The 26,866-nt window shown below is 38.2% G+C and overlaps 1 protein-coding gene and 1 long non-coding RNA gene across 22 annotated transcripts in view; one reads left to right on the top strand and one right to left on the bottom strand.

The window, feature by feature from the left end:
* ZNF529 (zinc finger protein 529) overlaps nucleotides 1–26,866 on the top strand; it is a 115,071-nt gene that overhangs the window by 28,386 nt on the left and 59,819 nt on the right. For 3 of the 6 annotated variants that reach the window (XM_038529160.1, XM_038529152.1, XM_038529151.1), the window contains 3 exons: nucleotides 6,485–7,117; nucleotides 23,584–23,709; nucleotides 26,126–26,220. In XM_038529160.1, coding sequence (XP_038385088.1) covers nucleotides 26,167–26,220 — 54 coding nt within the window. In that variant the 5' untranslated portion in view covers nucleotides 6,485–7,117; nucleotides 23,584–23,709; nucleotides 26,126–26,166. The remainder of the gene's footprint in view (nucleotides 1–6,484; nucleotides 7,118–23,583; nucleotides 23,710–26,125; nucleotides 26,221–26,866) is intronic. The other 3 variants (XM_038529155.1, XM_038529153.1, XM_038529154.1) reach the window with 3 other exon arrangements.
* The window catches only part of LOC102152738, a 100,650-nt gene continuing 74,060 nt past the window's right edge, over nucleotides 277–26,866 (bottom strand). For 8 of the 16 annotated variants that reach the window (XR_005354697.1, XR_005354683.1, XR_005354690.1 and 5 more), the window contains 3 exons: nucleotides 8,320–8,382; nucleotides 7,581–7,697; nucleotides 5,620–6,345 (listed from right to left, as the gene is read on the bottom strand). This is a non-coding gene — a long non-coding RNA (uncharacterized LOC102152738). The other 8 variants (XR_005354695.1, XR_005354689.1, XR_005354693.1 and 5 more) reach the window with 6 other exon arrangements.

Here is a 26,866-nt window from a genome sequence, read left to right as displayed (position 1 = left end):
GATCTGGCAGTGTGACTCTTTCAGACCACACAGTGGTATAGACCATGAGAGGCAGCATGATATGGTATTTGAGTCTAAAGCAGTACCCTCTGATGGAAATACAATGCAAGCCACTTGTGTAATTTAAAAATTTCTTTTGCATATATTTTATTTTATTATTTTCATTTTTATTTTTATTTATGATAGTCACAGAGAGAGAGAGAGAGAGACAGAGACATAGGCAGAGGGAGAAGCAGGCTCCATGCACCGGGAGCCCGATGTGGGATTCGATCCCAGGTCTCCAGGATCGTGCCCTGGGCCAAAGGCAGGCGCCAAACCGCTGTGCCACCCAGGATCCCTGCATACATTTTAGAAAGTTAAACAGTTGAAATTCAGTTGGATAAATACAACTTATCTTAACCAGTACATCTAAAATATCATTTCAACATCTAATAATATAAATAAGTTGAAATATTTTACATTCCTATCTTCATACTAAGTTTTCAAAATTTGATACATATTTTACTGTTACAGCACTTCTCAGTTTGGATGCTAAATTTCAGTGGTTATGGTGAAATATAACCAAACAATAAAGTTTTTTTTTTTTTTAAGATTTTATTTATTCATTCATGAGAGACACAGAGAGAGAGGCAGAGACATAGGCCAAAAGAGAAGCAGACTCCATGCAGGGAGCCCGATGCGGAAATCCATCCAGGGTCTCCAGGCAGGGGCTCAACTGCTGAGCCACTCAGGCGTCCCTAAAGTTGTGTGTGTGTGTTTGTTTGTTTGTTTGTTTGTTTGTTTTTAAAAGATTTTTACTTTATTCACGAGAGACACAGAGACAGGCAGAGGGAGAAACGCTCCATGCAGGGAGCCTGACGTGGGACTCGATCCCGGGTCTCCAGGATCACGCCCTGGGCCAAAGGCAACGCCAAACTGCTGAGCCACCTGGGCTGCCCTAAAGTTGTGTTTAATTGAAAAACATTTTATATTGCTTTTTTATTTAAATTAGAAGTTAAAATAATTTCAGTTCCTCGTTCACTCTGGTCACATTTCAAGGATGTGAATAGCTATTAATCTTTGTTTTACAATTTTATGTTGTAAAATGTAGATAATGATTATATTAATGCCTACAGTTTGTATAAGTATTGGATAGGATACATTAATCTGGGTGCAACTCTAGAGCACTTAATAACACCCTTGCACTTAACAAGACCTCAAGAAAAAGGGGAACCTGGGTGCTCAGTGGTTGAGTGTCTGCCTTCAGCTCAAGTGGTAATCCCAGGGTTCTGGGATCGAGTCCTGCATTGGGCTCCCCATGGTGGGGGAGCCTGCTTCTCCTACTGCCTAGGTTTCTGCCTCTCTCTGTGTGTCTCTCATGAATAAATAAATAAAATCTTAAAAAAAAAAACCCCACAAGTCCTCTAGTAACAAATAAAACTGTTGTTATATGAAGATTCTAAGTATTCACCATAAATTTTCTATGAATCAAAAACAATGAAACTATAAAATTAATTTTCATGAGCATTTAAAAGCAATCTTTGAAAATCAGATTTGCTTACTGGGTGTTATACTATATGTTGGCAAATTGAACTCCAATAAAAAAAAATATACAAAAAAACATCAGATTTGCTAATGTCCTAGGATAGAACTTCTTAACCTAGGGGTGCCTGGGTGGCTCATTTCCCACCTTTGTTTCAAGGTTATGATTCTGGGGTCTTGAATTTGTTGAGACATGTTTTGTGTCCTAATATGTGATCTTCTTTGGAGAATGTTCTATGTCCACTTGAATGGAATGTTCTGAATACATTTGTTAAAACCATCCAGTATCTAGTGTGTAAGTCCAAGTTCCTTTATGTTTGTCTTTAACTTTTCAGGGAATTTGGGTGCTCATATGTTGGGTGCATAAATATTTACAATTGTTATATCCTCTTGTTGGATGGTTCCCTTTATTATTATATAGTGTCTTTTTTTGTCTCTTGTTACAGTCTTTGTTTTAAAGTCTGTTTGTTTTCTCTGATACAAGTATTTGTACCTCAGCCTTTTTTTTTTTTTTTTTTTTTTATTTATTTATGATAGTCACACAGAGAGAGGAGAGAGGCTGAGACACAGGCAGAGGGAGAAGCAGGCTCCATGCACCGGAAGCCCGACGTGGGATTCGATCCCGGGTCTCCAGGATCGTGCCCTGGGCCAAAGGCAGGCGCCAAACCGCTGCGCCACCCAGGGATCCCTGTACCTCAGCTTTTTGTTGACATCCATTTGCATGATAAATATTTCTCCATCCCCTCACTTTCAATCTGCAGGTGATTTTCGGTTTGAAATGAGTCTCTTGTAGGCAGCATATAGATGGGTCTTGTTTTTTTTATCCATTCCATCACCCTATGTCTTTTGATTGGAGTATTTACTCCATTTACATTCAAAGTAATTACTGGGATCCCTGGGTGGCGCAGCGGTTTGGCGCCTGCCTTTGGCCCAGGGCGCGATCCCGGAGACCAGGGATCGAATACCACATCGGGTTCCCGGTGCATGGAGCCTGCTTCTCCCTCTGCCTGTGTCTCTGCCTCTCTCTCTCTCTCTGTGTGTGACTATCATAAATAAATAAAAATTAAGAAAAAAAATTTAAAAAAAAAGTAATTACTGATAGGTATGTATTTATTGCTATTTTGTTACTTGTTTTGTGGTTGTTTTTGTAGTTTTTCTTGGTCCTTCTTTCTCTTTTGTGCTTTGCTGGCTTTAGTGATATACTTGGATTCCTTTCTCTTTATTCCCGGTGTATTTGTTACTGTTTTTTTTTTTTTTAAAGAAAGTTTTTTTATTTTTTATTTTTTATTTATTTATGATAGTCGCAGAGAGAGAGAGAGAGAGAGAGAGAGAGGCAGAGACCTAGGCAGAGGGAGAAGCAGGCTCCATGCACCGGGAGCCCGACGTGGGACTCGATCCCGGGTCCCCAGGATCGCGCCCTGGACCAAAGGCAGGCGCTAAACCGGGGCGCCACCCAGGGATCCCTGTTACTGGTTTTTGATTTGTGGTTATCATTTGGTTTATATATAACATTTGCAGAGAGTAGTCTACATAAAGTAGATAATCACTTAGGCTTGAATTCATTGTTTACTCCTCTTTCATTATTCCCCACATTTTATATATATATAATGTTTTACATTCTTTTATTTTATGAATCCCTTGACTGATTTTTATAGATACATTTATTTTTATTGCTTTTCTGCTTCCTGATTTTCCTATTCTCACTTAAAGTCTTTCCTCTCCACTCAGAGATTTTCTTTAATATTTCTTGCAAGGCTGGTTTAGCGGTCATGAACTCCTTTTGTTTTTGTTTGCTGAGAAATTCCTTATCTCTTCTTTAGTTTTGAATGATAGTCTTGCTATGTAGAGTATTCATGGCTGCAGATTTTTCTCTTTTAGCATGTTGAATATCATCATGCTACTCCCTTCTGGCCTGCGTTGTTTCTGCTGAAAAATCTGATAGCCTTATGGGGTTTTCTTTGTATATAACTGTCTTTTCTCTTGCTGCTTCTGAAATTTTTTATTTATCACTATTTGTTGCCATTTTAATTACTTTGTGTCTTGGTAATTTGACTTGACTCTTCTTGTGGTGATTTTGTTGGGGGATCTCTGTGCCTCCTGGATCTGGATTTCTGTTTTGAGGTTAGGGAAGTTTTCAGCTTTTGTTTCTTCAATAAATCTTCTGCCCCCTTTTCTTTTCTCGGATTCCTGTAATGCAGATATTATTACGCTTGGTGGAGTTGCTGAATTCCCTTTGTTCTCATTTTGCATAATTTTTTCCTCTCTTGCTTAGCTTGATTTCTTTCCATTAGCCTGTCTTCCAGGTCATTAATTTGTTTCTCTGCTTCCTCTAGCCTACTATTCCATCAAGTGTATTTTTAATTTCAATTATTGGGTTTTTCATCTCTGTTTGGTTCTTTTTTTATCTCTGTATTCAGAGTCTCATTGAGGTTCTGCATTCTTCTCAAGTCCAATGAGTTTTTATGATCATTATGTTAAATTCTGTCAGGCATATTACTTATCTCCATTTTGCTTAGATTTATTGCTATAATTTTTTTTTTTTTTGTTCTTTCATTTGGGACATATTCTTCTGTCTGCTCATTTTGCCTAACTCTCTGTGTCTCTTTTGTGTGTTATGAAAGTCAGCTGTGTTGCTTGCTCTTGAAAGTAGTGGGTGAAGCATGCACTTTTAATAAATTGGGGCTGGTTCCCTTCCACAGTTGGACTCATAGCCACGGTAGAGACCAGGGCAACCAGACCACTCTGCAAAGTCACTCAGGTCAGGGGTACAGTTGTACCAAGATGCCCACATCCTCCACAGGAGATCAGGATAGGCAGTATGGGCAAGGTCTGCACCATTCTTCTTGGGGAGGGGACCCACAGTACAGGGACTGAGACAGGCCCAGCTGGAGGGGGCAGGATGTCATGTAAACAAAGTAGGTAGTGAATGCCTGCAATTCCCAGGTTCCCACAATACTGGGGCCAGCGGAGAGAAATGGCATCTGCCAGCTTATGTTCCTGGAAAAGTTCCTCAGTATACTCAGATTAGTTACTTACTCTCCCTCATGTTTTGCCCAGGTGTTTCTCAAAATGCATCTCAGTGGGCTGTCTGTTGCGCTGACTCTTTAAGGGCAGGGACTTAGCTTCATGTCACCCTCTGGCTTCTGCCAAACCTGAGTTTGCTGAGTTTTAAAGTTCGAGACTTTAAGTACTACTGATTTTAAGAACTCATAAAATTTGCCCCCTCTGATTTTCAAAGCCAAATGTGGGGATTCATCTTCCTTGCGCAGGCTCCCCAGTTTGATAGTCTGTTCCCTCCCTACAGCATCCATCCTGCAGGGGTTAGCTTCCCACTGTTCTCTGCCCTTCCTGCCCTCTTCAGTGTGACCTCTTCTCTAGGTTAAGCTGTGGAGTTTGTTTTGCCAATCTTAAGGTTTTCTGGGTTATTTGTACTGATGTGTTATCTAGTATCAATGGGATGAGGTGAGATTAGGATCCTCCTACTTCTCCATTTTCCCTAGAAGTCTTCCCCAAGCTATTACTTTTTTGTTGACAGATTTTGTAAGAGATAATATGCACTTACTTGGCTAGTAAACTAGTAAACAAAATTTGTATATTTAATCCTAACTCTAAAGGCATGCCTGTTTTAATTAGACATCAACCTTAAAGTAGCTTGCATATGGAATATTTCCCCGATAACATAAACTTGAAAAACATTTGGGTTAGTTTCTGTCTTTCTGAGAGTTACAGAATGCCACATACTTTCAAGTGCGTCAATTGAATAGGGTTTTTACAAATTAATTTTAGTGATATCATCTGGAGATAGAATATCTCCTATATATCCATATACAACTGTATATGGACATAAGACATAAACACACAGATGTGAAGACCTTATAGTTATTAATATTTATGGAGAAGATTTTCTTTTTTAAGATTTTTTATTTATTTATTCAGGAGAGACACAGAGCGAGAGAGAGAAAGGCAGAGACACAGGCAGAGGGAGAAGCAGGCTCCATGCAGGGAGTCTGACGTGGGACTCTATCCCTGGTCTCCAGGATCACAACCAGGGCTGAAGGTGGCGCTAAACCGCTGAGCCACCTGGGCTGCCCCTGTGAAGATTTTTAAGATTGGTTTTCGTCCCTGAATTAAACCTTAAAGAGATTGTGCTGGAGTTTGGGTAAAAGAGCCCTTTCAGCAGTTTGTATTTTTATTTTTTATTTTATTTTATTTTTTATTTTTTGTTTTTTTAGTTTGTTTTTAGTTTGTATTTTTAAAAGGCCTCTTTCCTTTTTCTTTCATTCAATCTCAGGTTTACATTTCAAAGACATGATAAGAGGTTTAACTTCTAGGGACAAAGAAAGAATAAAAGTGCTTCAAAGAAGGACTTTGGTTTCCTAAGGCCAATAGCCTTTATTTATTAGCCTTTTGAGATAAACAAGGGAAGTTTTGGAATTGGTAAAGGATTGGGTGAATTTTGAACTGCCTTTAAAGCTGACTTCTGTTGTGCAAAAAGATTTGTAAGGATAGTTCTCAATTCCTCAAAGAATTGGGGGGTAGCTTAAATTGACATCAGTTGATCCACCTATTCAACTATAGTATTCTCAATTTTCTTCTTTCCTTATGGGTAAATACTTCTAATTTTAAATATTTCTGGCAGTATTGAATAACCTGCTTGGGTCTAAAAAGGGTCCCCAAAGAGCATGCAAAGGATATTACCTTCCCAAAATCCAGGGCTGCTCCCAAAGATAGCCAGTACTAAGAACCAACAACCTGCGCATCCCAGGGAGGTAGAAAGCCAGGCCCAGTCACACAGTTAGGTAAACAAGAAGGCAGTAGCTATCCCTGGAAGACAAGGGATCAACACAATGGATTTAGGTTTGGAAAGGGAGACACGATGTGAAATTTTCTGGACATTGCAGAGATTCAGAAGAACTGATTCTGATAAGAATTTTCCTCCTTTACTGACTTCTGCTTTTTCTAGGATCCACTCTGCATGTTCTGATACCTACCGGATACCTACCTTGACCATTTAAAGGAAAATGTAAATGTTTACCAGAAAATCCTTCAGTTTTGTCAACCCTGGGAAGGGTCCTTTGAAGATAGAGATGGGGCGTCTGTAAGGCTGTTAACTTGGCAGACTTTTGTTTACAGTTATTATTCTTCAGAGTGGATAAACATTTCAGAGGATTGGGAGAATGAGTACTCAAAGGAGGATAGAGGGGAGCAGTAGGAGTTATGTCAGTCTTACAGTCTTTTGTTGTAGGTACCTCTTACATACTTAATTTTCCTGCAGCCTTTTGCAGGGAATCTTTTAATAACACTGTTTTGGTATTTTTAAACCTTTTGGAGGCTTCTCCTTGCCAATTCTGTTTAATTTGGGAAGCCTTGCATTCAGGTGCACTTAAATGATCTTACACAATTGCATTGTTCCCATCATGGCCATTGTATTTCCCATAAGGGTTGGCAGCAGTTCAACAGGACCCTAGCCACAAATGGAATTGACCCACGTGTCTGCCCAGCCATAGGTGCAAATGAACGTGTTTGTCCAGCCTTATTCTTGGGTTCCCAACCTGATGGTTACCAAGCCAAGTTCTTTAGGACACAAAACTGGCAGGTAGGTTTTTATACCTTCTAGGACCATAGATCTTAGATATAAATTAAATGTGCCAGAAGGTGGAATGCTTAACTCTTTGGAATTTAAAGATCCCTTTAGCTAAGCCTTTATTTACATGAACACAACAAACAAGTCCGCACCTTAACATATCAGCAGTAGCCAAGAGATGTCACTGTGAGCTGGCTATGTGTACCACCAGCAATTTCCAGTGTGGACTAAACTAGCAGACTCCTTTAATGGAGACTGCATATTAGAAATGGAGAAAGGTAGTGAATGGGGACTGTGGACTGGAACTGAGGAAGGGATTCCAACATGGAATTGAGGATTGAACCAAGGGCTAAGGAATAGTGCTGTTAGAGCCTCCTGTCAGTCCAGCCTGACCTGTTCAACCTGGACTCTAATGCCAATTAGATTGGTAGCTCAAATGCAAAAAGAGCAGAGCTCAAACTAAGAGAGGGCTTACCAACAGGCCTTGGAAATGGCAAGACAGTGAACTTAGAAGTGTTCAAGGGCTGCCACACTTTGTTCATTTTCCCCAAATGCCAGTAGTTCTCTTTGAATTCTACTGCTGCCACCAAATCTGTTAAAAAAACGAAATTCAAATAAATAAACTTGAAGATTTCACTGGTTTTGTTGAACAATTCATGAATCCATGCGAGGAATGTATTGCTTATGTAAGGTTGTGTTCTAAAGAGTGCAGAAGGGGTTTCTTAGTAAATTTCCTAGTATTGGCCAGGAAGTTCCATGTTGACTGATTAAAGTTCATCTAACAGTCTGAAAATGCCACCTCCCTGAATTTTGTTAATTCAGATATGTGAATAATGAATGTGCCCTATTACATTGTTGAGATACATACAGCAAAGGATGTTCACAAGTTTACAGGAGTAATTTCAATTACAGATATCTTTGATGATCCCATTCATTTTAGAGATATTTTTGCTCACAGGGTTCTTAATAGAAAGAAACTAGCCTCCAACTATTAAATCTTTTTTTTTTTTTTTTTAAGATTTATTCATGAGAGACACAGAGAGAGAGAGGCAGAGACACAGGCAGAGGGAGAAGCAGACTCCATGCAGGGAGCCCGATGTGGGACTTGATCCCAGGGATTCCAGGATCACACCCTGGGCCAAATGTAGGCGGCTAAACCGCTGAGCCACCCAGGCGTCTCCCAACTATTGAATCTGTTAAGTGGAAATAGCTACCTTATATATTTTTGATGATGAATTAATGCATGTTTGTTGCAAAATATTCAGTATTTAAGGAACCTGTAAAGAACAAACATAATAATTAGCCATAGTTCTGCCATCCAGAAATAGCCACTTTTTATAATTTCATGTACCTTCTTCTAAACTTTTTCTCCCTGGGTGGCGCAGCGGTTTGGCGCCTGCCTTTGGCCCAGGGCGCGATCCTGGAGACCCGGGATCGAATCCCACGTCAGGCTCCCGGTGCATGGAGCCTGCTTCTCCCTCTGCCTGTGTCTCTGCCTCTCTCTCACTGTGTGCCTATCATAAATTAAAAAAAAAAAAAAAAAAAAGAAAAGAAATAAACTTTTTCTCTCTGGGTATGTGGTTTTATTTTGTTTTGGAGATACAACTGATATGTTCTATGGAACCTCCACACTATTTTCCATACTGGCTGCACCCAATTTACATTTCTACCAGCAGTGCAAAAGGAAAGATTTCCTTTTCTCTTCATCCTTCTCAATGCTTGTTATTTCTTGTCTTTGGATAGTAGCCATTCTAAAGAGGTGTGAAGTGATATGTCATTATGGTTTTGATTTGCATTTCTCTGATGATTAGTGGTGTTGAGCAACTTTTCGTTTACTTATTGGCAATCTGCATGTCTTCTTTGGAAAATGTTTATTCAGACTCTACCCATTTTTTTTTTTTAAGATGTTATTTATTCATGAGACACACAGAGGCAGAGACATAGGCAGAAAGAGAAGCAGGCTCCCTGCAGGGCTCGATCCTAGGACCCCAGGATCATGCCCTGAGCCAAAGACAGATGCTCAACCACTAAGCCACCCAGGCGTCTCAAACTACCCATTTTTATTAAGATTGGTTTTTGGCTATTGAGTTATGGGACTTCTGTTCTGTTTTGTTTCTTTTAAATATTTTACTTATTTATATGAGAAAGAATGAGCCGGGGTAGGGGTGGTAGAAGGAGAGGGAGAAGCAGACTCCCACTGAGCAGGGTGCCCAACTTGGGGCTTGATCCCAGTACCCTAGGATCATGACCTGAGCTGAAGGCAGACACTTATAAGACCAACTGAGCCACCCATGCACCCCAAGTTGTAAGACTTCTTTATATATTTTGGATATTAACCCCTTATCAAATCTATGATTTGCAAATATTTTTTCCCATTCAGTAGGTTACCTTTTCATTTTGTTGATGGTTTCCTTTGCTGTGCAGAGGCATTTAAATTTGCTGTAGTCCCACTTATTTTTCTTTTTGTTGCTTTGCTTTTGGTGTCAGATCCAAAAAATCATTGCCCAGTCCAATGTCAAGGAGCTTGCCCTCTGTTTTCTTTTAGGAACTTTATTATTTCTTTTTTTTTTTAATATTTTATTTATTTATTCATAGAGATGCAGAGAGAGAGAGAGAGAGGCAGAGACACAGGCAGAGGGAGAAGCAGGCTCCGTGGGCCTTGATCCCGGGACTCCAGGATCACGCCCTGGGCTGCAGGCGGCGCTAAACCGCTGCGCCACTGGGGCTGCCCTTCAAGTCATATATTCAACTCCTTAATCCACTTTGAGTTGATTTTTGTGTATACTATAAAATATATTCCAATTTCATTTCTTTGCATGTGGTGGTTCAGTTTTCCCAACACCATGTCTTGAAGAGACTGTCATTGTCCCAGTGTATATTCTTGGCTCCTTTGTCATAAATTGACCATATGTATGTGAGTTCCTTTCTGGGCTCTTTGTTCTAGTCCATTGACTAATGTATTTTATGTTAATATATTGTTTCTTTTATCATATTACTGTAACTTTGTTTCTCAAGATTCTTTTGGCTCTTTAGGGTCATTTGTGATTCTATACATTTTTTAGAATTGTTTGTTGTATTTCTGTGAAAAATGTCATTAGAATTTTGATAGGGATATACTGAATATGTTTTATGATAGTCTAGATATTTTAGCAGTATTAATTCTTCCAATCCATGACTATGGATTACCTTTCCATTTATCTGTGTCTCCCTCAATTTCTTTTCACCAATGTCTTATAGTTTTCAGTGTACAGTTCCTTCACCAGTTTGATTAAATTTATCCCTAGGTATTTTATTATTTTTGATGCAATTATAAATAGGGTTTTAAAAATACCTTTCTGGGGATCCCTGGGTGGCGCAGCGGTTTGGCGCCTGCCTTTGGCCCAGGGCGCGATCCTGGAGACCCAGGATCGAATCCCACGTCGGGCTCCCGGTGCATGGAGCCTGCTTCTCCCTCTGCCTGTGTCTCTGCCTCTCTCTCTCTCTCTGTGACTATCATAAATAAATAAAAATTAAAAAAAAATACCTTTCTGATCATTCATTATTAGCATATAGAAATGAAACCAGTTATGTCCACTGATTATGTATCCTGCACCTTAACTGAACCTAAGAGGGTTGTGGTTTCTGTTTGTTTTGGTGTAGTCTTTATAGAGTTTTCTATATATAGTCTCATGTTATCTGCAAATAGTGACAGTTTGACATCTTCCTTTCTGATTTGGGTAACTAATTGCTCTGGTTAGGTCTTCTAATACTGAATAAAAGTGGCAAGTGTGGGCATCATATCTTGTTCCTGATCTTGAAGGAAAAGCTTTCACCATTAAGTATGATGATCTTAGCTATGTGTTTGTCATATATGATATTTATTATGTTGAAGTGTGTTCCCTCAGTACCCGCTTTGTGAGTTTTTAACAAATCAATGTTGAATTTTGTCAGATGCTTTTTCTGCATCTATTGAGATGATCCTTAATTTTTTATCCACATTAATTTTTTATCCACATTAATTTTTTGCCACATAGAAGAGACAAAGGTAGAGTTTTATCATACTTCTAGGGATGTAGTTATTAGATAGTAGCAGTGGTCACCATGTGATTTGACACATCTAAGAATTCAAAACTTGGAATTTCAATTATCAGGGAACAAAGTATGAATTAAGACTGCTATTCAGAATTTCATATTTTTTAGAGATTGTGTTTTTTTTCATAGAACATAGGAATGATCTGGGCGATCCAAGTATCATACACACATCATTATTCACATTATATTTGAAAGGACAGATTAATAGAAACAAATAAATATGCACGTAACTCCTGTGTTGGACATAGGAACAAGACTGAGCCTTTTCTTATTATGCTCAAGTTGTGACTTATTAGATCAATTCTTTGAGCTAGTTTTATGTGTGCAGATCTATGTAGAGGACAAGAATATATATCTTCCTTTGCTTTTTGAGAATCTTTGTGACAAATATCATTAATGAGGAAGAACTGAAATCTGAAGATTGGGTCCTGAAATGAGGTAACATTACATGGAAATATAGACTTAAGAATGTCAAATTTTACTGTAAGAAAAAGGAGAAGCACAAAGGAAATTTAAAAAAATAATAAACAAGGGACCTTAATTATTCTTTATAAGTTCATTAATTAATAGGCGGTTTTTACTTGGTGTCATTAGGTGTTTATTATATGCCACTGAAAGTCCTTTATGTTTTATTTCATTTGGTACATATAGCAACTTTGAGGTAGGTCACTGTTGCTTTCCCATTTTACTGATGAGGAAATAAATCAGTTAAGTAATGTAGTAAAAAGTTACACAGTAACAACTAACGGTAAAGTTAATAACCTGAATTTTGGATGATGGATCCTATGTTCTTTATAATGACAGTATACAATCTCCAATCACTTTTAAAACCTGATTGTCAAAAAAATAAATAAATAAAATTAAATAAAATAAATAAATAAATAAATAAATAAAATAAAAAATAAAACCTGATTGTCTAATTCATCAAAAAAATTTTTTTTAATTTTTATTTATTTATGATAGTCACAGTTAAGTAATGTAGTAAAAAGTTACACAGTAACAACTAAAGGTAAAGTTAATAACCTGAATTTTGGATGATGGATCTTATGTTCTTTATAATGACAGTATACAACCTCCAATCACTTTTAAAACCTGATTGTCAAAAAATAAATAAATAAATAAAATAAAATAAAAAATAAAACCTGATTGTCTCACTAATTCATCAAAAAAAATTTTTTTAATTTTTATTTATTTATGATAGTCACACAGAGAGAGAGAGAGAGAGAGAGAGAGAGGGACAGAGACACAGGCAGAGGGAGAAGCAGGCTCCATGCACCGGGAGCCCGATGTGGGATTCGATCCCGGGTCTCCAGGATCGTGCCCTGGGCCAAAGGCAGGTGCTAAACCACTGCGCCACCCAGGGATCCCCCAAAAATATTTTTCATCAACATTTAATATGAATCAATGTCAAATACTGCAGATATTGATAACATATAGCTTACCATACTTTAACCTATTGGCTACTCTTAGAGATACTTAGAATTATCATAAACTACTTTATAATATATATAGATCATTATAATAGAATTTTATCTGCTTTCATATCTGTTTCTTAGGAATTTCTAGAAGTTACATATAAGCCAAACATCAGATATTTATTAAGTGCCTACATTATGCCAATATTGTTCATGTAACTAGTGGAGATACTAGCATTAAAGAGACATAGCTTCTATCTCTTGTTTATAATTGATCATGTAAATATAAACTATGAATAGGACTAAAACTATGGTAGGTTATGGTAAAGACTATTTTTTAAAAATCAGACAATGCACCTTTGTAGTTGTTGAGAAGAGATATTACGGAGACAAACCTAAAGCTTAAGGTTTTGACTAACTTACACTAAAGCCATGGTTTGTCAAAGTTCTGCAAAACAACCTCAAATTGATGATGTTCCAGGACTACAGAATTAGGGAAAATGGTAGTTTAATCAGCGAGGAGGAAAGTCACATAGTGTGAATAGCATGAAAAACTAGATGTGAGCTTCTGGTTGAGTCACACAGTCAATGCTTAATTCTCCTAGCAGCAATTAGTAAAAACATATGTGAAGGTCACCTGACTTCTGGTGTCCAGGGTTTTTAGTGAGGGTCAGAAACATTGGCACAGGGCAACTATGCAGTTTACTTGAGCTACTCAGTTTCAAGCCCCTCCAGAGGTCAGATTGACACATTCATTCTGCCCGGGGCCCCTGGCAAACAAAACAGTTTACTGTAAGTCACATTGTTAGCATAAACTATCTGGTATAGCTCTGAAAAGGTTTTAAAAGGAGGATATTGTAAGGGCTCCCAGCTTATCTCACAGGAGCTAGTTAAGGGCCATTCCTTTCTTTGGAAAGTGCAGTTTGTGTACTTTAAGCCCACAAAGTTAATTTTTACTGTATCCATGAGATATCCATGGAGGTGAATTTATTTAATAATAACCCTTATGATTCTGTGTATTTTGGTAGGTTGTAAATTATTTCTAACTTTCCAGCAAGTTACTTATACTCAGATTTCACTCCATAATGAAATAATTCTGAACTGCACAAGCAATAACCAGAGTTACAACTTGCTTTTTAGTAAGAATATGGATTCTGTGGCACCTGGGTAGCTCAGTCGGTTAAGTGTCTGCCTTTGGCTCAGGTCATGATCCCAGGGTCCTGGAATCAAGCCACAAGTTGGGCTCCCTGCTCAGTGGCGGCGGGGGGAGTCTGCTTCTCCCTTTCCCTCTGCCCTGTTCACTCATATGCATGCTCTTTTGCAAATAAAATCTTAAAAAAAAAAAAAAAAGAATATGGATTCAAAAGTCACCTCTGCCACCTTATCGTTACATGTTTTACATTTTTTCCTAATTGAAACATTAATATACACTATGCAAAAGATATTTGTTTTTAACATGTATATATTTATACCCATTTAACCATCACATACATAAGATAAAGCATATTTTTAACACAGCAGGGTGTTCTCTTCTGTTTCCTTCCAGTAATTACCAACTTGCCCCTACCCTCAACAAAGTTAACTACTGTTCTTACCACTATTATGATAGGTTAGTTTTAATTAGTAGATTCATATAAGAGTTCATATAAATGTTATTTTATATAATGTACTTTTTTTTTAAAGATTTTTATTTATTCATGAGAGGCACAGAGAGAAAGAGGCAGAGACACAGGCAGAGGGAGAAGCAGGCTCCATTCAGGGAGCCCAACGTGGGACTCTATCCGGGGTCTCCAGGATCACACCCTGGGCTGCAGGTGGCGCTAAACCGCTGCACCACCGGGGCTGCCCAATATATAATGTACATTCTTATCTGGATTCTTTTGCTCAATCTCACATTTATGAGAATTATCTGTTTATGCTATTTTATTATTAGGTAATATTCTGTAATTAGAATAAATTCCATTATATTTTGCCCTGTTCTTTTTTTTTTTTTTTTTAATTTCTATGACCAATGTGGGGCTTGAAATCAATGACCCCAAGATCAAGAGTCACATGCTCTACTGACTGAGCCAGAAATAGGCCTCTGCCCTATTTCTTTCGATAGACATTTGTGTTAACAGTTTTAGGATAGTGTTGGAAGATGCAGCGAAAATAATTCTGTGTTTTGATGGACACAAATGATTGTTTCTACTCGGCATATATACAAGAGTGGAAGTGCTAAGTCAAAATGTATATACTGCTTTCATAGATCCTGTCAAATAGTTACCAGAAGTGGTTGAATAGTTCACATTCAACACCAGTAACCTTACTTTTGTACAGTTGTAACAAGTAAAAAAAAAAAAGTACAAATAAACTCTTAGGGCAAGGGTCAAGAAGCTTTATTTGTAAATGGGTAGATATTTAACTATTTTAGGTTTTATGGATTATACATTCTATCATAACTAGTTAGCTCTGCAGTTGTAGCACTCAACAGCTATAGATCATGTCCAAGTGAATATGTGCACTATATTTGGATAAAACTATTTACAAAAACAGCCAGATATGTTGGTCTTTGGGCTATAGTTTGCTAATTCTTTCTCTAGCACGTTTCTAGACATTTTTTCCTTACAGTCCTTCAGAGGAAACATTTTGAGACTTTTTTTTCCCCTGAGTACCCTGCTGTGACAATTTAGAACCACAGATGTACACATAAAGAAATATGTGCTTTGTGTATATTTGTCTTTATACATAAAAGCAGTAAGAGGGGATCCCTGGGTGGCTCAGCTGTTTAGTGCCTGCCTTTGGCCCAGGGCGTGATCCTGGAGTCCCAGGATCGAGTCCCATGTCAGGCTCCCTGCAGGGGAGTCTGTCTCTCTCTGTCTCTCGCTCTCTCTGTCTCTCATGAATAAATAAATAAAATCTTAAAAAAAAAAAAAAAAAAAAAAAACAAAAGCAGTAAGACTCTCTCCCTCCTCCATCAATTTTCACTTATTTGGGGGAATTTTATTCTGATTGAGACTACATGCTTCAGTGTAAGTAACCACTAAAAGAATTATATGAGGATGTATAACAGAAATTTTAAAAGAGGAGTAGAATGGGATAATAAATATGATTAATCCCAAAAAAGTTGAGAAAAGAGGAAGAGAGTACTAAGTACAGATGGGACAGGTAGAAAACCAAAAGGGTAACAGGATTATTAAATCCTGTAAAAAGTACTTTAAAGGTAAAAGGATTAAACACTCCAAACTAAAGACAGTGTGAGCTTGGAATTAAAAAAAAAAAAAAAAAAAAAAAGCCATTGCTGTTTACAATGAGAGACATATTTTATTTTTATTTTTATTTTTTTTATTTAATTTTTTTTTTAAATTTTATTTATTTATGATAGTCACATAGAGAGAGAGAGAGAGAGGCAGAGACACAGGCAGAGGGAGAAGCAGGCTCCATGCACCGGGAGCCCAATGTGGGATTCGATCCCGGGTCTCCAGGATCGCGCCCTGGGCCAAAGGCAGGCGCCAAACCGCTGCGCCACCCAGGGATCCCGAGAGACATATTTTAAATAAAAGGACCCTGATATATTGAAGTTTTAAAAATGCAAAGAGATATTGTACACTAATACTATGAGAAAGTTGATAAAAGCTATATTGGTATCTCTAAAGTACATTTGAGGGGATCCCTGGGTGGCTCAGCGGTTTGGCGCCTGCTTTTGGCCCCGGGTGCGATCCTGGAGTCCCTGGATCGAGTTCCCCGTCAGGCTCCCGGCATGGAGCCTGCTTCTCCCTCCTCCTGTGTCTCTGCCTCTCTCTCTCTCTCTCTCTCTATGTCTATCATGAATGAATAAATGGATAAATCTTTAAAAATAAAATAAAATTAAAATAAAATAAAATAAAATAAAATAAAATAAAAAAAATAAAGTACATTTGAAACCAGAGTATTGGGGCAGTGGTTGAGCATCTGCCTTTGGCTCAGGTCTTGATCCTAGGATCCTGGGATCCAGCCCGGCATCAGGCTCCCTGCAGAGAGCCTGCTTCTCCCTCTGCCTAGATCTCTGCCTTTCTCTGTGTGTCTGTCATGAATAAAGAAATAAATCTTAAAAAAAAAAAGTAAAGCAGAGTATTACAAATGATAAAGGAGCATATTTCATAATAAAGAGATTAATTTTAGAGTAAAATATTTTGTTTTGACAAAAGTATATAGCTTCAAAGTATATAAAACACATTAATAAAATTAAGAAGAAAAAATACAAATCCATTATCATGCTTAAAGATTGATCACACCTCTTTTAGCAGTATTTACAACAATGAGTCGAAAACTCTGTGTGGGTAGGTCTAAGTACAGGTATCAGTGTAGAGGCTTGCTAGTAGGCTTTGTTAGTTCTATTTTCTACTTTCTGACCATGGTAGCCAGGCAGGAGGGTCTAGTGTGGATGAGCTCTAGAAGGTGTGGATGGGGGGGGTGGGGAAGATCATCTCCCTAGGGTATGTATGACTGTCATAATCCCACATCCAATCTATATCAACCAAATGGTGGACTGGCTAGAAACCTTTTTGCTACATTGTCTCTTCCCTCTATCAATGCAGATGTTCTCTGCTCTGAATCCATTATTGGAGAGCTCTGTTCCCTGATGTTTGTCCCTCTTGTTGAGTATACTTCGTGTGTGAGTTCAGCAAGAGGTGTTTGAAAGCAGAAGGACAGAAAAAAGTGGTGTCAACTCAAGTCATTTTAGTGGCTGTAAGCCACATCTAATCTAATAGTCTCCTTTATCTCTCCTAGACCTGGCTTCTTTGGAGTCTGCTTTTCCTGTCAATGAACCACCAATCGACTTTTTTCCCCTGCTGCCTTTTTTTTTTTTTATAACCGCTTTATTGATGTGTACTTGACATGCCATACAGTTCACCCATTCAAAGTATACTACTGTATTCTTTAGTATAATCAGATATGTGCACATATCACCATGACCAAAATTAGAACATTTCATCACCCCTAAAAGTAACTTCCTTACCCCTGTATTTTCTACTTCACATCTCAGCCCTCAGAAAACACCAATTTAGTTTCGGTCTCTAGTTTTCCTTTTCTAGACTTTTCGTATAAATGGAATCATCTAATATGTTGTCTTTTGTGTCCGAGGTCTTTCACTTAAAATGTTTTCAAGGTTCATGCATGTTATGAACTATCAATCAGTGCTTCCCTCCTTTTCATGGCCAAATAACATTCGACTGTACAGATATACCATATATTTTTTTTAAGATTTATTTATTTATGATAGACATAGAGAGAGAGAGGCAGAGACACAGGCAGAGGGAGAAGCAGGTTCCATGCCGGGAGCCCGACGCGGGACTCGATCCTGGGACTTCAGGATTACGCCCTGGGCCAAAGGCAGGCGCGTAACCACTGAGGCACCCAGGGATTCCCAGATATACCATATTTATCTATTCATGCTATTAAGGACATCTGGGTGTTTTCCACCTTTTGATGATTATGAACAATTCTGTGAAGAATATTGTGTTCAAGTTTTTGTGTAGATGTACATTTTTGTTTCTCTTTTCTCTATGCCTACCAGTTGAATTGCTGTCATATGGTAACTCTATTTCGAACATTTTTAAAAACTGCCAGACTATTTTCCAAAGTGACCACACTACTTTTAATTCCAATCAACAGTGTATGAGGGTTCTGATTTATCCACATCCTCCCAACACTTATATCTGACCTTTTCTTTGTAGATATCCTAGTAGGTATAAAGTTGTATCTCACTGTAGTATTTTACCCTGCAAAATATATTTAAGTAAGTTTATCATATTAATAATTTTTAAGGTTACAATTCAGTGGCACCAAGTACACTTACATTGTTATGCAACCATCATCACACATCTCCAGAACTTTCTCACCTTCCTAAACTGTGAATCTCTGTACTCATAGTGATACTTTTTGACTCCCTCTTATTTTCCTTTATGTTTTATAGATATCTTGGTTGTGGTTACCATGGGAAGAACATACAATAAAAATCTATTTTAAATTGACATCAACTTTGATCACATACAAGACCTCTACTCCTTTTCAGTTCCACTTTAGATTAATGAAGTCATGAATTATATTTTTATGTATTGTGTACATATTGTAAATATATAACTTTTTTACTCATGTATCATTTATATTCTGTAGAAAACAAAAAGTGGAGTCAGAAACCAAAATTACAAATATACTGGCTTTTATATTTTCTTCATGTACTTTCCTCTGCTGTTTTTCTTTATATTTCCATATAGCTTGAGTTACTGTCTAGCTTCTTTTCATTTCAGCCTGAAAGTCTCCCTTTGGCATTTCTTGTACAGAATGTCTAGTGATAATGAACTCCCTCAGTTTTTCTTTATCTGGGAAAAGTCTTAATTTCTCCCTCAGTTTTTGAAGAACAGTTTTGCCACATATAAATTTTTCAGTTGACAGTTTCTTTTAGCATTTTAATTTTTTTAAAAGATTTTATTTGGGGATCCCTGGGTGGCTCAGCGGTTTAGCGCCTGCCTTCAGCCTAGGGTGTGATCCTGGAGACCCGGGATCAAGTCCCACACCGGCTCCCCACGTGGAGCCTGCTTCTCCCTCTGCCTATGTCTCTGCCTCTCTCTCTGTGTGTCTGTCATAAATAAATAAATAAAATCTTTAAAAAAAAAGGTTTTAACTGACAGCACAAGTGAGGTGAAAGGCAGAGAGAGAAGCAGACTCCCCACTGAGCAGGGAACACAACATAAGGCTTGATTCCAGGACCCTGGGATCATGACCCAAATGGAAGGCAGATGCTTAACTAACTGAACTACCCAGACACCCCTGATTTTTTTTTTTTTTTAAGTAGGATCCAGACCTGAACTGAGATGGAGTAAAAAACTTTAATTAACTGAGCCACCCAGGTGCTCTTTTTTTTTTTTTTTTGTCTATGTCTATGTCTATGCCCAGTGTGGAGCTTGAACTCACAACCCCAAGATCAAGATATTCTACAAATTGAGCCAACTGGTGCTCCTCTTTTAGCATTTTAAATATATCATCCCACTGCCTTCTAGACTTCAGAGTTTCTACTGCAAAATTTGATAATCTTATGGAGGATCCCTCATACATGATGAGTGTCTTTTTCTCTTGCTTTTTAAACATTCTTTGTCTTTCAACATATTGATGTTAATGTATTTTGTGTGGGTCTCTTGGGGTTTATGGTTCATTGAGCTTCTTGGATCTGTAAATCCTTGTTGTTCCTCACATCTGGGAAGTTACTGGTATTATTTCTTCAAATAATCATACTGTTTCTTTTTCCTTTTGTGACTTCCATATTGCAGGTATTAATCTGCTTGATGTTGTCCTATAAGTCCCTTATGCTTCATTGGCTTTTAATCATTTTTTTCTTTTCACTTCTCAGACTTGATAATTTCCAACAAGCTGTTTTCAAGTGTGCTGACTTGTTCATCATCCTTTTAAAGTCATCTCTGGAACCCCTTTATAGAATTTTAAAATTCAGTTACTGAATTTATCAGGTCCAGAATTTCTTTGGTTCTTGTTTTTTAATTTGTTTCTTTGGGGATATTCTCATTTTGTTCATGCCTTTTTTCTAATTTCCTTTACTCCTTGTCTATTTTCCTTTAGTACTTTGAGCATATTTAAGACATGCATTTTAGACTCGTTGTCTAGTGATGCTAATGTTGATTTCTTCAGGAGATTTATTTTGTTCTATTGATTGGACCATGTTTTCCTGTTTCTTTGCATTCTTTATGAATTTTGTTGAAAACTGGGAATTTGATAGAACAGCCACCTCTCCCAGTCTTTGCAGACTGGTGGTATAAACCTTCATTTATTAGTAGGGCATGTTCTGAGCCTTGAATCAGCCCAGGATGAAAACACATGGTCTTCGTTTTTTTTTTTTTTTTGCTAGGTATATACTATGCCTGTGCCTGCATATGTGCTTTTTGCTCGGTGTTCCTTATACACCACTTGCTTAATTTCTATGGATGCCTGGGTGGTGCAATTGGTTAGGCGTCCAACTTGGTTTCGGTTTAGGTGGTAATCTCCAGGTCCTGGGATTGAGCCCCGCATTTGGCTCTGTGCTCAGTGGAGAAGTCTGCTAAAGTTTCTCTCTCCCTCTGTCTGTCTGCCTCCTCCTCCCCTGCCCATGCTCACTCTCTCTCAAATTTTTAAAAAGAATAATGTCTTAATTTCTAAAAAAAAAATCTCACCACAGGGCACCTGAATGGCTCAGTGGCTACGCATCTGCCTTTGACTCAGGTCATGATCTCAGAGTCCTCAGATCAAGTCCCACATCAGGCTCCCTGGAGGGAGCCTGCTTCTTCTTCTGCCTATGTCTCTGCCTCTTTGTGTCTCTCATGAATAAATAAAATCTTTTAATAAAAAAAAGAAATCTCACCACATCTTCTGTGGGCCTTACAGGTTCTATTGTGTTTTTTTCCCTGTAATCTCCTGCCCCAGGCATCCATAGGTCTGTAGTCCCCCTGCAGATTTTGTGAACCATGGTGACTGCCACAAAATTCTGTGGCTCTTTACAGCAAAACATCTGAGCTATGCCATCATTACCTGTCTGAACTCCAACTCAGGTAAAAGAGAGAAAAGTCCATTGAGCAGCCCAAAGACCAATTGGAATATTACAAATGAGGTGTGTTACTACTTCCAGCCGAAAGGAGGGAACTATGAAATAGAACAATTCTTCCAAATTGTGCCAGCACTAGGGTAAGGGGAAGTAAAAGCCTCACAAAGATTTCCTACTGTTTTCACTGTGGTTTTTACTTGATTGAGCATTTCCTTGTTGCCATAGGTCTAAGATTTCTAAAATCTGTATGAAAATATTTTAGGGATCCCTGGGTGGCTCAGCGGTTTGGCACCTGCCTTCAGCCTAGGGCGTGATCCTGGAGTCCCGGGATCGAGTCCCACATCAGGCTCCTTGCGTGGAGCCTGTTTCTTCCTCTGCCTCTCTCTGTATCTCTCATGAATAAATGAATAAAATCTTAAAATTTTTTTTAAATTTTAGCCAGTTCTAGAATGTAATTTTTAGTTTTTAGTTTTATTCTTTGATTCTGAAGGGCCTGGAGCTTCCAAGTCTGACATCTTGCTGCTTTCACTTTCTCATTGTGGTTCTGATACTTATTTCCCTCCCTGATCAAGACTTTTAGAATTTTTTTCCATGTGCTTATAACATTTGTATATCTTCTGAGAAATGTCTACTGAAATCTTTTGCCAGCTTTTTTGTTCTTGAGTTGTAGGAGTCTTTATATAATGTGGCTATTAAACCCTTATCGAGTGTATCATTTACAAATACTTTCTATCCTGTAGATTGTCTTTTTAGTTTTTCCAGTAATTTTCTTTGATACACAGAAGATTTCAATTTTTATGAAGCTTAATCTGTCCATTTTTTTCTTTTCTGCTTTGGTGTCTTAAGCACCCACTGCCGAATTTAAGGTCATGATGATTATTCCTATAGTTTCTTATATGAATTTTATATTTTTAGGTCTTATACTTAGGTTGTTGATCGATTTTCTTTTAAATTTATTTATTCATGAGAGACACACAACACACACACAGAGGCAGAGACACAGGCAGAGGGAGAAGCAGGCTCCTTGCAGGAAGCCCGATGTGGGACTCGATCCCCAGGACTCCAGGATCACACCCTGAGCCAAAGATAGTCAACCGCTGAGCCACCCAGGCGTCCCTGTTGATCAATTTTTAGTTCATTTATGTATATATATTGTATATATTGTAAGGAAAGGGTCTATTTTCATTCTTTTGTATGTGGATATCCAGTTTTCCTAGCACCATTTTTTTTTCATTTTTAAAAATTTTATTTATTTGACAGGACAAGCAGGGGGAGCAGCAGGCAGAGGGAGAGGGAGAAAGCAGGCTCCCTCCTGAGCAAGGAGCCCTATTCAGGGCTCAGTCCCAGGGCCCTGCAATCATGACCTGAGCTGAAGGCAGACACATAACCAACTGAGCCACCTAGGCGCCCCTTCCTAGCACTCTTTGTTGAAAAGACTGTCCTTTACCCATTGAAAGGTTTTTGCAACTCTTGTCAGAAATCAGTTGCAGGGGCAGCCCCGGTGGCGCAGCGGTTTAGCGCCACCGGCAGCCAAGGGTGTGATCCTGGAGACCCGGGATCGAGTCCCACGTCGGGCTCCTTGCATGGAGCCTGCTTCTCCCTCTGCCTGTGTCTCTGCCTCTCTCTCTCTCTCTCTCTGTGTTTCTCATGAATAAATAAATAAATAAATCTTTAAAAAAGAAAAAAAGAAAGAAATCAGTTGCAGTGGGATGCCCGGGTGGCTCAGCGGTTGGGTGTCTGTCTTTCGGTCGGGGCGGGATCCTGGAGTTCCCGGATCAAGTCCTGCATTGGGCTCCCTGCACGGAGCCTGTTTCTCCTCTGCGTGGGTCTCTACCTCTCTCCCTCTGTCTTTCTCATTAATAAATAGATAAAATCTTAAAAAAAAAAATCAGTTGCAGTGCCTAGGGTAGCTGAGTCAGTTAGGCATCTGACCCTGATTTTGGCTCAGGTCATGATCTCACCGTCCAGCCCTGTGGCATGGAGATCCCCACTCAAGTGGGAGTCTGCTTTAGATTCCTGCTCTGCCTGTCCCTCTGGCCCTACCCCCACTCCCTCAAAAGTAAATAAATAAATCTTTAAAAAGTCAATTGACTAGAGATATGTGGGTTTAATTTCTGTTCAGTTCCATTCTGTTTATCAATATATCTAATACGGCAATGTTCAATTGGTTTGATTATTGTAGATTTGTAACTTTTGGACTGGGAAATGCTAGTCTTAATAATTTATTTTCCAGACTTTTGGTTATTCCGAATCTCTTGCAGTTTCATACGAATTTAAAAGCATGTCAGTTTCTACAAAGAAGCCAGCTGGGACTCTGACAGGGGTTGCATTTAATATGTAGATTGTTTTGAGGAATATTGCGATCTTATGGTCTAGTAGTCCAGTTCATAAACCTGGGATAACTTTCAACTTAAGTTCTTTCACTAGTGTTTTGTCTTGTCCCCAAGATTGTGAATCCGAGAAACCACCATTGAGCCGACACCAATGTAAGCACACGAGGGTGCTCAAGCTTAGCAAGCTCGAGCTTGGTCCAAGTATACCCATCACAGCGGAGCAGGAACTTGGACCCAGAGGTGGGTTACAGCTGGATTTTTATAGGCTGGTCTAGGGGATTTCCAGTAAGGGTTGGGGGGTTTCTCAAGCCCTTGTTTCCTCATCCCGATATGGAACTTCCCATTAAGGGCATGCTGTGCGGTTTTTCTTGGAATTGACTTGGGCTAGAGGCCACAGTTGTTACTCATCTAGGGGCCAGGGGTGGGGGACATTTTCTGAATTTCTTGGGTCCCACATTTTGTATTTTTTAAGGTACACAGTTTGCATTTTTGTTAAATATTTTATTCTTTTGGACTGTTACAAATGGAATTCTTTTTCTTTAGAGAGAGAACATATGCATGCAAATACAGGTGGGGTGGGGGTGGGGGATGACAGTGGAATCTGAGTGCAGGGGCCTGAGGCAGGGCTCAGTTTCATGACCTGAAGATCATGACCTGAGCCAAAATCAAGAGTCAGACACTTAACTGACTGAGCCATTCAGGTGCCCCAATAAATAAATAAATCTTAAAAAACAAAACAACCTTTCTTTCCTCAATCATGTCATTTGTTTTGGGGCTTTAAGGATATATCTTCCGAGTCTTATCTTCTTGATAGGCTGACCTTTATCAACATATGAGAGGTTTCTTATCTTATAAAAAGATTTTATCTTTTTGTATCTTTAGATATAAAAGTTTAAGTACATTTGTATCATATTTTCATTCTTTCAATCTCTTTTAGTTGAAGAGTCTAATCGATTTGCATTTAATGTAATTACTGAGGACTTGCTCTTCTACCATTTTTCTACTTGTTTTCTATTTATACTGTATCTTCTTTGCTTTCTATCCCTAATCAATGACTTACTCTTTGTTCCATTGATTTTTTTTGTAGTATACCATTTCATTCCTTTTTTATTTACTATTCATTATACCATTTGGTCACTAGCACTTATCCTGTAGATTTGAATTAAAGATCTGTATTTATGATGAACTGTTTGAAATAAAGCCAACTTTATTCGGAGATCTTAAGGCCATTCTCAGGTTCAGTGATTTGCTAGAAGGACCCACAGAAGTCAGAAAAGTGTTATATTCAGTTATGTTTGTTTCCAGTGCAAGATAAAGATTAAAATCATTAAATGCCAGATATTCCAGGGACTAGAGGTAATCTACCAGGAGCTGGTTAAGGATCTACACTTCTGTTTGGAATGGGCAGGGCTTAAACATTTCAAACCTGGTGAGTCAAACCTTCACTGCATAGCAATTTAGGTCATGAGGATTATTCCTATAGTTTTTTTTTTTTTAATTCAGTTTATTTTTTAAAGATTTATTTATTTACTTATTTATGATAGACACAGAGAGAGAGAGGCAGAGACACAGGCAGAGGGAGAAGCAGGCTCCATGCCAGGAGCCCGACATGGGACTCGATCCCGGGACTCCAGGATCGCGCCCTGGGCCAAAGGCAGGCGCTAAACTGCTGAGCCACCCAGGGATCCCCTATTCCTATAGTTTCTTATAGGAGTTTTATATTTTTAGGTCTTATACTTAGGTTGTTGATCAACTTTTATTTTTTTTTAATTTTTATTTATTTTTAAAGATTTTATTTATTTATAGTATGGAAATATTTTGCTCCTGTAATTGCTCCAATCTTCTTTTCTAATATGGTTAGTCCCAGATTATAACTTTATATATCATGTGCCCTTTAAATATGTTTCTAATTACATTTTATGAGGTCTTTAAAGACATTGCAAAAAAGGAGGAACAGCAAACACAAAATACAATACTACTGGCTTATATATTTGCCTTTTAGTTGCCTTAACCACTATTCTTTATTTCTTTTAGCTTTATTGAGATATAATTGGCATATAACCTATTAGTTTTAGGTGTACAATATGATTTAACATAGGTATATACTGCAAAATGATTACCAAAGTAAATTCAGTGAACATCCATCACCCTGAGAACCTTTTTTCTTCTGATGACAACTTTTAAGATATACCATTTTAGCCACTTTCAAACATGTAACACAGTATCATTAAGTATAATTACTATCCTGGACGTTAACATCTCCTTGACTGACTTTATAACTGGAAATATGTACCTTCCTTGAACACTTTCATCCATTTCATCCCCAGTATTCTCTCCAGTGCCACGCCCAAGGTACATATTGCATTTTGTGTGTGGCTGCTAGACAGAAGAAAATCTCTGTCCCTTAGCTGCATTTTCCTGATGAGCAATGTTGATCTATTGCTTCTCCCAGAAAGATAGCCATCTAACTAGTAGTGAGGAAGCCTGAGTTCTTGACTGTACCAATATGGAATGGAGTATTTGTCTCACTAAGATGGGATGAACAAGGGAGTGTTTGGTTCAGATACTGCAATCTCTCAGCTTGCAGTAAGTTTTAGATTTGCCTGAACAAATGTTTTTTCATTTGCTATATATTTTTATATATAATTTTCACCAGTTTTGACGGGGGAGCATGTCATCAGAGTTCCTCAGGCTGTCATGGCAGAAATGGAATTCCCTGGCCGATTCTTTACAGTTCTAAGCATGGACCATGTAAGTTGCTGGATCTGTCTCCTTTGTGAACATTTCCTTTTTCTGAACCTTCCTACCAAATAGAGCCTGCCCCACATTCTCAAGTTTTCACTTTCTAGTGGGAGTTGGAACTGTGCATAACAGTAAAACTCCTATGTGCCGGTCTATTCTCCAGAAGATGTTCAGCGGTCTTACTTGTTCAGTTTTTTGTCAATAGCAGCTATAGAGTAGAAATGGAATCCCTAGATGCAGGCATTTACCATACTTCTTGGATAAAGAAAAAGATATATCCATTTGATTACATATGGGCAAACTGTACTTCTCCTGAAGAGATGTGAGTTTCCAGTAGACTGGATTTAATCTTGACTGGTCTCTGTCATAGATAAATAGAGGATTGTAGAGTTTCAGAATTGGAGAAGACCTTATCCAGTGTAAATGTCTAAATAAAATTAAGCCGGTATTTTTTCACCAAATAGACTACTCTATAGCCACTAAAAAGTACTTATTAAATAGTCTGTCATTAGAGGTAAAAGTTCTGATCAGGTCATGTTAAATAATTACTTAACATAGTATTGAACTTGGGTCTGCAAGAAATTATAAAGTAGTGTTCACATCTCATTTTCTAAGATATTTCAACTCACTTTTATTAACTCATGCAACAGGCATG

This window comes from Canis lupus, chromosome 1, assembly GCF_011100685.1.
Source record: "Canis lupus familiaris isolate Mischka breed German Shepherd chromosome 1, alternate assembly UU_Cfam_GSD_1.0, whole genome shotgun sequence".
Lineage (NCBI taxonomy): Eukaryota > Metazoa > Chordata > Mammalia > Carnivora > Canidae > Canis > Canis lupus.
This window is presented reverse-complemented; position numbering and strand designations above follow the sequence as displayed.